At 38.2% G+C, this 14,643-nt stretch overlaps 1 protein-coding gene across 1 annotated transcript in view; it reads left to right on the forward strand.

Moving 5' to 3' along the window:
- Positions 1-14,643, forward strand: part of LOC310907313 (piezo-type mechanosensitive ion channel component 2-like) — a gene marked incomplete at its 3' end in the record, with an annotated part of 38,609 nt that overhangs the window by 20,155 nt on the left and 3,811 nt on the right. Inside the window, exon 4 of the mRNA XM_083857427.1 lies at positions 11,947-12,115. Coding sequence (XP_083713553.1) covers positions 11,947-12,115 — 169 coding nt within the window. The remainder of the gene's footprint in view (positions 1-11,946; positions 12,116-14,643) is intronic.

Below are 14,643 nucleotides of genomic sequence, written 5' to 3' on the forward strand. Positions count from 1 at the left end.
AATATAGCTGGTGTGACAGGGGTAGGCATGCTGCCAGCAAATCAATATTGCAAATTGATGCTATATTGCAAATTGATGCAATATTGCAAATATTGCAATATGCTAATATTGCAAAGATGGGAAAAAATAAGAAGTACTCATTTAAAACAAAATTCAGAAAGTATCATGTTTCTACCATAAAATTCTTTTCACTCAAGTTGGTAAAAACAAGTCAATGAGCTAAAATGACTTTAGAAATTAGGTACACGGTATCATAGGCTGAAAAAATACACAGTAATATGTTCACCATTTTTCGGATTGCTGCCTCCTTTCTTCCTGATAGTGTTTATTTTGGCAAAAGAATGTAACTGGGGAAATGATAAGGCCTTGCCAACATGAAGAAATAGGATCAGTGCAGTGGTATGAGGTTTGTCTTGAGTCAGTAGAGTTATTCCTGTCCAAAACTGGGCTTATAAGCATAATAATTTAAAGATTCAGCAGTCCAATGTAAATTAAATCTATGTGCTTTCCTATAGTTTAGGTCTGTCTTGCTTGTAGTTTTCAGGCAAGTAATGTTCAAAATAGTTTAAATACAACTGATTTCATCTATGGAAGGCATCTCCCTTACAAAATGAGGCAAATCTAGGCATCCAGGTAGTGTCATCCACTTCACAGTGGTACCTTATTTCACACCTTCTTTAGTGAATGGGAATTTGGAACGACACAACTGATTGCTTTGCTGCAGCATGAGTTGCGAAGTCTAGTCTAAGGAGTTTTGTTCAAGAGGAAATTTTCATCTGAAAGATGTCAATAAATCTGTTTAAGTAGGACTTTTAAAATAGGTTTTACAATAGCTAATAATAAGCCTGCTTAAATTACTCTTTTTACTTTTGGAGAAAATATGTCTACTACAGATGGTAGGTTTAGGACATTCAGTTTGCTTTCAGATTAATCTGAGAAGAGTCCAGTCCAAAATCCTTCATTTGGACTTCCCTGGAAGCTTTGATACAGATTTGGATTTTGCAGCTCTGTTCAACCTGGGTTATAAATGCTTAAGCACTGTCTCAAAAATGTTCCTGGAGTTGTCAGATCAGGGTGGGACATCCAGCTGTAATATTTTTTTCCTAAGTTAGACGCTAAACTTGCAAATAAAATCCCATCAAGAGAGCAGATATTGCCAAAATAGCGAGATGTAGCTGAATGATTACCTCTGCATGGCAAGGCACTGATCTCCTGCTCTGCTCCTGCTTTTGTAGCTTCACTGGAGCCAAGAGCTGGGCAATGGATTTCACCTGAGCTGCAGCCACTGCCAGTCCTTGCTGCAGACCATCTTTGGCACCTGTCTCAGAGGTGACTCACCTCTGAGAAGCAGAATTTTCTTAACCTTGTAGGAAACTCTGAGGTTTTGGGGGTTGCCTTTTGACTTGGTCACAAGCCAGTGTCTGAAAAGATGGAGTATTTAAAGCTCATTTATGTATACTGAGCTGCCCTTTGGCTGCAGTAGCTTTCATGCCTTCTGCCTGGTATTTTTAGGTGCTTCTCACCATGGTACTGCAGCACCACTGCCAGGGCAGAGGCCAGACCCTTGGATACTTGTCATGTAAAGACACTGCACTGCATTTGTCCATTTTCATCATCCTCTATCAGCAAAAGCACACTTTGCAGTTGCAGAGCGTGCTCCAAAACATACCAGGCCAGCCACCATGTTGATCACATTTGGTTAGAGAGCCACAGTTTCTAAACTCAGAGGAAGAGACATTAGGTATTTGATCTTATTCTTACAGAAATTTGCAGCTGAGTTTCATAGTAGCTCTATGATGTACCACATTGTAGGATGTTTCATTTTACTTTGAATGTTTTAGCCTATAGGTTTCTCAGAACTTCAGCTTCTTTATATTTGTTAAAGAATATTTTGCATAGGAAGTGAATGATTCTGTTAACTGCTTAGAAATGCAAGTTCACCCTCCTGTTGACAAAAGACAATAATCATACTTGCTATTATAATTTATTTCTAAACTATGAAGTGGCCTTATTTTGGCTCCCTTTATCATGAAAGCTTGGCTGAGGAAAAAGCAAGAGAGGAAACAGTAAGTAGGAATTTGCCTGGAGAGCAGTCCTTCCCAGTTCCATTCCCATGGCATAGCTGTCAGCAGTCACCATGACCACCTCCCTGCAGCGAGTGCCAAATCTGCCCTTGGAATAAGCAGGCACAACTTAATCCATGTTACTGACATTGCACCCCGGGTGATTTACACCCCTCTGTCTTCCACTGGACTTGAAAGGGGTGTAAACTGAGACATGTGCTAAGACCTTTTAAAAACAATGGTTTTCTGCACAGGCTGGTTTCCCAGCTGTGTTCTGCTATAGTGGTGAGCCTGCCACTGGTGAGACCCCTGGCAGCCTGGTGGGGCTGCCCCTGGTCACAACAGGTTCCCATTAATGGGAAGAGGGGAGCCTTAGCACTCCCAACAGTGACCACACTGCATTTGAAAATTGAGTGTAAGCTCCAAACATAAAAATTAGTCACTGTCGTATGACATAATGTTGGTGGGCTGCCTCTTCCTCAATGTCTCCTGCATCCAGATAGCTGTGTGTTGCACAGAGGCACCTCGTCCTGGGATGCATTGAACTACTGAGGTGAGAGGGACAGAGGGAAGTGACAAAGATTTTTTTAAAGCTACTGATATACTGAGATAAACTTGCCTGCTGATTCTGATTCAACTGAATTGGGCATGCAATTGGTCTGATGATGTAGCTGTTCCACTTTTGCACACTCTCAGGTAGCTGACTCTCCCTGATAGCAGAAGCTCTGTTCATGGCAGGGAGAGACAGATCACTCCACTCCCCCATACACACCATGGGCTTGCAAGTGTCCAGTCCCAACACTGACACTGGAACAGACTCCCTGCCCATCACAGCCTCTCCTGTGTGGACGTGCAAAGGGTGACTGCAAAGAAGCAATCCCTTCATTTTCTCTTCGTATTTTCAGAAAAACACAGATCTGCATTCTATGGTCATTGATCAAGTGCCTGAAAACAGGACAGAAAAGAGATAAAAGACCTACCCTTCTACCAGATTTGTATTCCTTATTATTCTGTGGTATTAGGAGATGTGGATTGTAATTAGCAAACTTCTCTTGGATTTACAAACTTGTTTTCTTGAGGTCTGCTCAGGAACAATTATCTTTATACTCTGGCATCACCAGAAATTGTGATGAAGAATATTTAACACTCTGTGTTTTCATCTCAGTGTATCAACATCAACAAATGAATCATCCCACATTCCTTGGAGGTAAAAAAGGCAGTCCTGAGTAACCTTGGTCAAGCACACACTGGGGAGTTAGTCCTTGGCCATGCAGGGGCAGTCTACACCTGTTTCTCTAAACACTAGCACAGAATGGAAGAGCTTAATCTCTTGTTTATGTTCATTTAGTTGAAGTTTGGAACTTGCTGATAAAAGCTGAGCCAATCATGTTCAATTTATAACCAATTTAAAATCAACTGTTGTACCCCTCTTGTTTTGAAGCTGGACAATTTCCAAACATTTCCCAGGCATTACTGCTCATTATCCCATTATCTTCTTTCCCATATCCTGCTATTTTACTTTCTTTTTATGTTTAAAGCCAAATGGGAACCATAGCTTTTATTTCTGCCTTAGTGCACTCACTGCTAAAAAGGAATATTTTCTTTGCTCATACTTTCTACTGCAGAATCTCTTGATGAAGGTATCCATCACTCCTGTGGGTTTTTTTTCAATCTGTTTCACTGCCAACCGAGTAAGTGGAAAATCTCTTTATCCTCTACATGCATCACTGAACCTAGCAGACTGTCCCAATGTGACTGAAAAGTATCATCACTCCTTTTTCAGAGGTGGAAAAATTCCCTAACAGAGAAGTTAGATGAATCACATAACCCTCCCTAGATAGCCAGAACTTGGAATAAAGCACAAAGCTTTTGGCTGCAGTCTGAGTCCTAGATCACAGACCAAGTTACCTCAAAGTTAAAATAGTATGAAGCTACACTTCAAAACAATTTCTGTTCTTCTGCACATACTACTCTAAGTAGCAGTAGAGCTCTTAGGCAGCTGCATGGTTAGTTGTTGTACCAAGTCACTTGCATGTTCTGGTCAGCACCAACCCACTGAACAGTAATGGTCACTGGGGATTATCTGAGTACTGTCTCTTCCTCCTAAATGACTTCTGCTGAAGTTTTACCTGGGTTCTTCTGTTCTTCTCCCAGCACCTGAGCTTACGACAGCAAGGCTGTCCATGGTCTGCACTACTGGTTGAGTTTTGGGAGCAGACTGTCCCCTGCTCTGCCTGTGGGAGGCTTTCTGAGGTGGGGCTTGTTGGCTCCTTTCCTTTCAGCTACTCCGCCAATGCACTGTGACAAACCAATAGCCTCAGTTAGTAATTTGCACAGAAAGCCATTGTTAACCATGTCATCATTAAGTTATGCCATTTTTGAGCTGTGCTGTCTCTTCTGTGCTTGAGTGTCCAAGTTCATCCTCTCACAGGGGGAAGCCTTCGCGCCCGTTGATGTTTCTGAGCATGCCTTTGGCTTTCCCATACTTTCCACATGGCTCCTTAGAAGCCTGGACCTGTTTTCTCATTACTTTCATCTCTGAGTAGAAAGTCCAACTGAACATTAAATATTTTTACTTTTTTCCATGCAGCTTGGGTGCTGTCTGTACTCAGGTGGTGCTGTTCAGTATCAGTTGCTTTTCATGCCTCTTTATGGTCACAGGGAATGTGTGTGTGCATGACGAAGATGAGCAACCGGCAAATCACTGCCAGTGATTTTCTGGCCTTCTTTTCTGGGGTGACTGTTTTTTCTCCATCCTCTCATCCCAGCAAAGTTGCCTCATTCCTGCATCCTCCCTCCTCCCTGAGTTCCCTCTGGTTTGTAGCTGAAACTATTTGGAAAAAAAGGCTGAAAAACCCCAAACTCTGCTGCATTTAAAACAGTTTTATTTTAGTGACAGAACAAACAACTGTTAGTTGCCTAATTTTATTTGAGAATAAACTCTATTTGCCTAACCTAAACATGAGCCAGGCTGCAGCTATCAAAGCAGTGACAGTGCTGGCCCTGTTGAGGAATTATCATGTTGATGGAGTCACTCTAGCTAAGTTATCAGGCAGGAGTCCTAAAGCAATTTCTTCTGCACCTTTATCCCCATTTCACCACATTCTTGCTATCCTATCTGGCAGTCTTCCCTGTGCCAGATGCTCAGATGTCTGATTGGAATGAAAAGATACAGGAATCGCTGCTTCAGTACATTTCTTCATCAGATAACAACCTCTGGAAGTCCCAGAAAATGCCCCCAAAGGCTACAGCAACATGCTGCATTTCTAGCTCACTGATATGCTGAAAGAAGCAACACCAATATTGATGCTCACTAGAAACTCAGAGCAAAGTTGAGCTGTGTCATACGTAATGAAAAGATTCAGAGAAGAAGCCCATTGATAAGATAAATCTTCTTCATTTAAGGCTTTTGAAGATGGGGTTTGTCTCAGTAAACAAGGGATTAATAGACCCTGTTTTTAGTGATAACAGTGGGGAATTATTGCTTCTAAAGCAATGAAAGCTTTTGTAATAAAAAGTCAGTACAAAGCTAAATTGTTGGAGGAAATGTGTCAGAGCTCACATGTCTTTATGTTTAGACTTAAATTCCCCTCAGGGAAGCTGTTTTATTTCAGATATGTGAAATATTTTAATGTCCAAAGTTTGGTCATTTTTAATGAATGCACATTCTTTAGCAGCTTTCAGTCAGATAGTCTCAGAGAAAATTTGATTATCTGGTTACTTCAAAACAAACAACAATTTATAGAGTAGATACTATTTGTCATCTTTAAGTTGTTAATGAACTTGAAAATGAAGTGATTCTAGTGTAGCTGCACATATGGTCTATTTTTTCCTCCTTGAATTAAGATTTGTGTTGTATTTACAGGTTTTGCAAGATTTTATGTAATTCACAACCCTTAAAGATATCCTTTCTCCTCTACACTTCCTGATTAATGGCTCATAATTTCTCTCTGTCCTCATTATATGGGTGATATTAGCAGACAAGTTTTAAACTACTCACTTTTTCATGAGGTAGATGTGCATTTGAAATTAGTTTTCCATTAAAAGAAAAGTCACTGATGTTCAGAGGGTGGGAGATACACAAGGGCTGGTTTTGTCATTGCCAGGAAACCTTTGATCCAATAGAAGCTATGGAAACCAAAACTTGGTAGAAAAAAAAAAGGACATGAGACATCTGCTAAAGAGCTATAGAAATGTGATGACATTAAAACAAAAGTTAGAACGATCTACTTACCTACCTACATTCACTATGTGTATGCCTGTATTATAGCGTTGGGATAGCAACATGCTGAAGAAAAACAATTCCAGTCTTAGTCTACGTTTAAAAATATTTCAAAAAAAGGGTTTTTTGAACTGTTACGCTGAAATTTATCATAATGCTTCTTAACCCAAACAGTCAAATTTTTGTATGGTCATTAATATGGCACAGTTCCACCTAGCCAGTTCTGAATTATCCAAGTCTGAACCAAAGCAGGATCTAGGCCTTTTTAGTGCTAAAAATACTTGCAATGTTTTTTAAAGCTTGCATCACTCCAGTATGGATACATTTAGTAACTTTAGTCCAGCTGTGAACTGAGGTTTGTGGCTGCAGTATCTCCCTAGTTGTCCTGCTGAGCTGAAGAGAAGGCATGAAAGATCAACTCCTTTGTGGAATCTTGTAACATGATTTGGAAAGACAAATGCCAATTTTTCCATTCTTTTTTTTTTTTTTTTTTTTTTTTTCTTTTCCTTTAAAAAGCCACATGAAACCAAATGCCTTCTGCTCTCTTTAACCCTAATTCTTTAGGATGCCTAATGCATTTCAGCCAACTTTTCCACCTCTTCCCTCACAGTGTTCTGCTATTTCTATGGTGGTATCAATTCAGTGTACCCTGGAGCAGTAGCCCCAGTATGGTCTGAATTCCCAGCCAATAGCCTGGGGAGTAATGACCTTCTGGAAGGCAAGGATGGGTCTGAAGGTACCCCAGAACTGGCTGAGTGCTTTCCAACAGCATGTGCTGCTTTGGGCACATAGCCCAAAGAGGGGGAATGGGGTGGCTCATAGCATTCCCTCGGAAGAAACATTATGGATGTAAGTTTATGGATCTTAACTTCTTTGTAGCTCTGTCATCCAAGTACAGAAAACTCACTAGGATGGCTTGTGTATGAAAAGGAGACTCCTGACTTTTAGGATTGTGAAGGAATTATGTTTTCTCTATGCCAAGTTATTTCCCAATGCCTTCCACTTCTTTCTCTCTCTTACCCACAGAACATTTTCAAGCCTAACAACAGTATGCGCCTCTTTTAAGTCAGTGTTTGAAAAAAGGTTCACTCTTCAAGCAGTGTTTAGAGTTTGGGACTTAGCCGTTTCAGTATTTCAAATACTCTTCTTCATGAAACTCAGTATTCAGGGCTTGGACTGTGAAATATGAAGTTCTGACTTTTCTCCCTGTATTTCAGTCCTTTTTTGTCTCGGAAAAACAATATTTCTGTCACAACCACCACTGCCTTCTCCAAATAGGCTTTTTTTCCCCCATTTCTACAGAATTAATTGCTCTCTTTCCTCCCTTATTTTCCCCTCCCTTATTCTCCTCTTTGCTTGCTGTACTCTTCTTCCCTTTTCTTCTCTCATTTGGTCACTTTTAGCATCTCGATTTTAGGGCTCAGCTATTCAAATGTCAGTCTTGATATTCCATTCTCTTACCCCAGACCTGCAGGCATCCCTCTCATCTCCTTTCATGTGAGGAGAGTGAAATAAATATGCAATAGAAGATATCCAGATGAAATAAAGATTCAGATGGTTCATAAAATCCAACACAAATTCACAAGTTCTACAAAGATGGATTGCCCGAATCCAACCTAGCACACTCAAACGTTCTGATGCCATTGCTGGGAATAACCATGCAATAGGTACTTGCCACAGAAAAAAGCGTCTTATAATGTTAAATGCTAAATTAGAAAATGCAGCTCCTAGAGTGGTTTGATGCAGACATTTCTTTCAAGCTGTAATCTTCACGCAAACTCAGAGACAATATAGAAAAATTACCCCCTGCTCTGTTATGTAGTGAAAAGTACAATTTAAAGGAGTACCCAGAGTTGTAGGAAGGTGCAGCAACTGGAAATCTCATCTAGAAAAACTATTACAGAAGCTAAACTCATAGAAAAATAATAAGAAACAGTAGAAGATTTTCTATCAATTGAATTCAAGATTGGATGCCATTCTAGACTATAAACTTCTATTCCACCACAAGATCATTGTTCAATAGAAGAATTATTGAGTGTCCTACATTGTGCAGGAAGTCAGAATTATTACTTCCTTTTCTGGCCTTGAAAGTTACAAGGCAAATACTTGCCTGAAGTCAACTCCTAAAACATGAGTACATCTGGGATCTGAACTTAGAAATATGTTTTTACAAAAAAAATTCCAAATAATTTTAGTGAATGCAAAATTTACAGATCTAACAGATGTGTAATGACTGCTTTGATAATTTTGTATATGTAACGTATTTTTTGTTTACATAGCTAGTTTTGTTCATATTTAGTGCATGAGTAATAGGCCAATTCTTACAATATATTAATGTATTAATTACAATGCAATGTAAGTTTTAGCAGTGTAGAGTTTTAGCAACTTCAGCAGCTCCTTAGGTGAAATATCTGTGGATGCAACAGGAATTTGTTTTTCTGTTTTCAAGTGAAATTGAAACTCCTCTTCTTAATTTTAATGTTAGACTAATAGAGAAAGTGGGAATTTTGTATGGTCACAGCTTACAGCTTTATCAGGAAGTCATAAAAGATGAAGGTGCATCTGCTAGAAGGAGAATTCACAGATTCAACAGGAATCTTTTACAAGAAAACAAGCTTATAGAATAGTAACTGGACAAAAATATGCCACCTTTATTTTAAGAACTCTTTTTCACTGTGTTATCCCGGAGCATTTTTCAGTCAGATGTTAAGGTTCCTCTTGGCCTATCATAATTTCTGCAAATTTTTACAAATTATTTCTGCTATGCCTTTTTCAGAATACCAGTGAGGACTTTGAAAAACCCAGCTTTAGTTCTTTGCAAGAGTAGAAATACTTATCTATTCACATCTTGCAAACCTCCATTTTTTGTGACATTGCATGCAGTCTTTTGGAAAGCCAAATATGTCCATTAATAAATAAGTCTCTCATAATTTGTTTAATTTATATCCTGTATCCAAGCACAGTTGTACTTGACTTGTTTGGTAGTGGGTTTCTCCCACTTAGGACTCATTCTGACCCTCCTGGTGGCATACATGTATGCTGGGTAAGATGAAGTCACACTAAGATCAGAATTGGACTCAAACACAGCTGGTTGGGAATCAATACTGAATGTAAAGACATCTTTGCAGAATGAAGTATGCAGAACTGAATAATGCTCTAATTTATATTGCTTATACATTTTATGGCAGTCATCCCTGTGTAATTAGAAGCTTTGTGTAAGAGAAGATGACTCAATTCCTCTGAAAAATGTTCTGCACCAGCAGTTCTCATTGAGGATAATGATGAAGCATAAATATTGAGTGAGTAGCGACTTGTAGCATTATTGGAGGCCAGAACAGACAGAATGAGCATTCCCAAGACAACAGTGAATTTTTAACATGATAAACAGGGAAAGTTGTGTTGAGTGCATTGTGAGTACAAGTCTCAAAGCCCAAGGAGAAATCAGAAATGAGAAGTGGTTCTTCTACATCCATGATTTATGAGACAAAGCAAAATACATTGAATAAATTGAAGTGAAATATATTAAACTGCATTGCTGGCCATGTAGCAACTTAAAGGGAAAAAATGTGCTGTAAGTTTCTTTTCAGTGGAGATAAAACACAAGTTGTTCTGATTTTCTAGCTATAGTATATTATAAAGCATACTATAGGAATGGAATATGTGATATGAAGGTCATGTCTGCTTGGCAGAAGGTTCTGAGAACCTGTAGGAACTTTCCCTCATTTCTCTAGGAAGTTCATCAGTAACTGTCAATGGAAAGACTTTGCATTTCAGTAAGAATTGGATTTCACTGTGATTCTGATGCTTATGAGACAGAAATAGGGTGAATCACACTGTGCTTACATAGAAATGCTTAAAATGAACCAAAGACAGAGAACTGTGTTGTGAAACAGAGGTAAAAGATGAAACTAGCAGGAACTCAGCAACTAATAGGAACTCAACAACTCTGATCACTGATGAGCAAAAGTGACAAGTCAGTAGGAGAGAGGAAAGCAGACAAACAAGATGTTCCTCTGTGCTGATAGAAATATGAACAGAATACAATCCAGCATGAATTTCACCCAGATGGAGCCAAAGTGTAACATCAGCTCCAAATGTTCCTGGATGCTATGGAAGTTTGAGTCTGAGTCAGCTCCAAACACAGCTCATTCAGCTCCTTTAAATTACAGCAGTTTACTTTGTATGCAGTATTTTTTTAATGTTTTTTTTCCCAACCTTGTATCCACTCAAAAGCTCTGAAAGGTCTTAAAGTTTATACCTTTGGTCTGTGTTGACAATCAGAATGAGAAGTGAGTGTTGATATATTGCTTAATAAAATGCTATGAAGCTTTCCTTCTGGGAGTTAATGGTATTATGCCCATGCAGCAAATCGCCACCTAAGAACAGGTATAACATTTTCATTTTGCAGCATCCAAAGGCAGATTTCGGGCAGCACATCTCTGTTGAATGTCATACTTACTCTTTGTATTCATTCAGCTTTTCATGTTGAATCTTACTAGGTTAAGGAAGAACTAAGCTTTTAGATACTCTTAAAAATTAAATCCCCCAGCAGAAAATCTTGCATATTTTGGTTTTGGGTTTGTTTTTTTATTTATGTGTTTGGCTTACCCTTTCAGAGGAACAGTAGTTTGGGATTTATTGTTCTACCAATAAGGAGATCTTCTTAATTGCCTCTTAGACCTGGTTTTGGTAAAAAAAATGAAAACTCTCACAGATATTATGGCAGAAAAACCTTTTGTCAATAGACTAAAGTGGTTATAATGAATACTGACACATGCTACTTGTTGCTCATGCCCTAACTTTGGAACTCTGCAAGCTATTTTACAATGAAAGAGCCAGATAAATTATTTTTTCATATTAGTTTTGTTTCAGTATTTAACACATCTACTAGACATTCAACATCTTGTATTAAATTAAAAATGTTGGTAATTTTTTAATACTAAGTGGGATTTTTGCCAACATATGTTATTTACTTGACAGAAATACTGTCTTTCCAGAAACATCAAATATCTCATTTCTTTGATAATAATACTTCTAATTTTTCTTCCCTAAATTATTTGATCAGCTCAAACAATAACCTTTCTGAATATTTTCACTTTTTGTTCACAGAAGCTGTGAGTTCAGTAGAGCCCTGTATGTTCCTAAATATTGGCATAAGTAGATAACAATTTATTAATAGTATTAGCTTTTTAAAAGAAAAGACCAGTAAACTGTTCAGTGTGCCAAGAAGATATACTTTACAGCTGTGTCCTGGCAGGGTGACTGAAATGGTGTTACACGTCAGTTTACTAAATCTCTCTGAAATGTCATGTTGCTGTGATTTGCCAAATGGACTTGCAGCCAGAAATTCTCTTTCCAGTTTCTGTAGCTCTGGATCTACAGGGAGCAGGTCATTGCAAGTTTTCTCATTGGACATAGTAGGTGTAATGGTATTATACTCCCATTTTTTCATGTTGAAAAGCAATTGCAGAAAACCACTTCTTTTGACTAAATATGTGGAATGAAAATGTTGCATTTTAAAAGTGATGGCAGATATTATTTTTGAACAAGGCAATTGGCATTAAACATAAGCAAAAATTGCCTTCCAAAATATTTTTTAATATTTTTAAGATTTGGTGTTTATTATCTAATGTGGCTGCTTCGGGTTTTTTGTATTTGCAGGTTGTTTGGTGTCACTTCTCTTACTCAGACAAACTGCTCAAACACTTGGATGATCATCAAAAATCAGGAGTTACATTGGTATCACCATGCTAACCCCATCTTACTGCTGGTGATGTACTACACCCTCGCCACCCTCATTCGACTCTGGCTGCAGGAGCCCATTGTAAGGGTAACTTCCTTCTCTCTTCTCATGACTAATGACTGAGAGACTGGCCAGGGCAGATACTTGCTAACAGAGGTGCAAAAATTTAGGAAAATTCAGAGAAATAGACAGCAAGTGCAAGATGGTACTTTGAATTTGTTTCACCAGGTGTCTCCAAGAGTCTGATCTAACGTGGATATAATTCTTAAAATCATTGGGACAATTATGTAAGGAATGCAATTGCAGAGCATTAATGCTTTTATTGGGAATGCAGGTATTGATATGCAGTAGTAGCTGGACTTGATTGACTCTGTGATCTCAAAGGTGTTTTCCAACCTAAATGACTCTAAGTCTGTGATTCAAGTTTAGCTGCTATCAAGTGAAATGCAAATACCTAAGGCTTGTCTACCAGAACAGGGGTAGGATACATTTTGGCACAGTATACTGTAAGACAAAACACATATTTGCAATTTTATCACAGATAGAAAAAAAATTTTCTGAAAACCTTTCCTCCTGTGTGCCTGAGGGAAAATCCCGGCTTTCATTTAAGAGCAAGAGAACAAGGAATAAAAAAGAGTAAATCTTTACTTCTTCCAATTTCAGGGAAAAAATGGGTATGTAGGAACCCAGAGGTATCTTAAAAGCTTAGAAACTGAAAGTATAAAAAGGATGATCCTAGGCATTACTTATATTAATTTCCTGATCCTCAAAGGCCTGATGTGAATTTTTGAGTTGAGGTTTAGTAGTGCTGTAAACCACAATGAAAATACTCATGACTGTGCTGTGAATTAGTGGAGTTTGTAGAAGCAAGTAAAAATGTTGAAGGTTTTTCTTCTTTTAAGAGTGTTTCTTCATATAATGGATAATGTAACCATTTAACAATTAAAAAGGCAATCAAAATACATCACCTCTGAATTGAGATGTCTGGTATTTGGGGGTTACATATATATGGCTTCAAAAGTGAACGATGCCAGAGCCATCTCCTTGAGCTGTTAAAAAAAGGAGTTTCCAGAAATCCTAATACTATTTTTTCTGAAGTCACATCATTGTGATCCAGTACCCTCTGGCATTGGGTATCTTTAGGGTCTTTTTCCCTTTTATTTTTGCTGCAGCTTCTGGAAACAAGGTTTTTTGGGTTTTTTTCTTTCCTTAAATGAAAACTGAAATTTCCAGATAATAATTTTAGCACTGGGGCTGTAACTAAAACTTCACATTTCACAAACTGCTTAGTAAAGCCATAAGAACTACCCACAGAGGAGTAACCACATGTGAAATGCAGTTAGTGTGAGCTGTGTGATCTCAGCAAGTCTGGGAATTGATTTCCAGTACCCGTGTTTCTTTCATCCAGCAGTCGCCATCTAAAAGTTTGGTGTTGGACCCAAGTTAGTTGCTGTGCTTTTTCAGTGGGTCTTTCTTTCTAGGAGAGAGTGAATGCTGCAATTTCCTACAGGGACTTGAGAGGAACTATAGTGGTCTTGCCTGCACTTCTTTTTTTTAGACTGCTTGTGGTGTCTGAGATAGATATTCCCATAAAACACTAAAACCAGTCTCTGAGAACTGCCAACAAGTGAAATTAGAGATGCTTTCCAAGCAGTTGAGCTAGAGTTAGTATTAAAAGACATTAATTTAAGAAACACTGATGTCAAATTCATGGCTACATGAGAGGCAATACAAAGTCTTGGCACTCCCAAGGGAACTTCAGATACCAGGGAAATGATGCTTCCCTCCAAAGATAAATGGATGCTTTTAAAAGGGAACACTTTAAAGGAAAGAGTATCCATGCATTAATGCTTATTTTTGATGCACAGGATGTTAGTGAAGCAAGTGCTTGTCATCAGAAAGAGAATGCTGAGATTTGCAAAATTTACTGTATTTTGCACACATCGTCCTTATGGCTTTTTTTGGTCTATATGTATTTTGGTTTTGTTTAGTGGTGTCATAGATCAGGATTTAAAATTTCCCTTACTAGCTTTTCCCTGGTAGACTGCATTCTCAGTTACTTAAAACCAGAAATAATTGCATTCCAGGTTTCATTGAAATATTTTTAAACTTGTGAAATTGAGGTGCATTTGATTCATTATGGAACTAAATATATAACCTGCTTTGCAGTCTCCAGTGATTTTGAAGTTACTCTGTATTTAGGATCTGACTACTAACCTACCTGAAGTTTAATAAATGGCAAAGACAAAATGCTATGAGATGCTTAATGTAAAGAAGTTGTTCTCTATATACTGCTGGCCTGTGCAGTAAGAAGTGGCTCATCTTAGGAATTTTGTTCAAAAGAAGCTTTTGAACAAAACAAGAAAGAAATCCTTTTTCAGTCTAAAAAGATTACATAAGGTAAATATAATGCTAGTGTAGCAGATGCTAAAAGCAGACTAAAACATGTAGACCTGATGGTTTGTTTTTTTTTTTTTTTTTTTTGTGAATTACATTTTGGGGTCCTCTAGTGGATAAAATTCCCCTGAATTGCAGCAAGAATTGTCTTTGAGAAAGATGCTCTTGAGACAGTATCTAAATGCTGAAGGCAATGAGCAATTTTGCAGGAACACCCC

Source organism: Zosterops lateralis (assembly GCF_965231275.1).
Source record: "Zosterops lateralis genome assembly, chromosome: 1".
NCBI lineage: Eukaryota > Metazoa > Chordata > Aves > Passeriformes > Zosteropidae > Zosterops > Zosterops lateralis.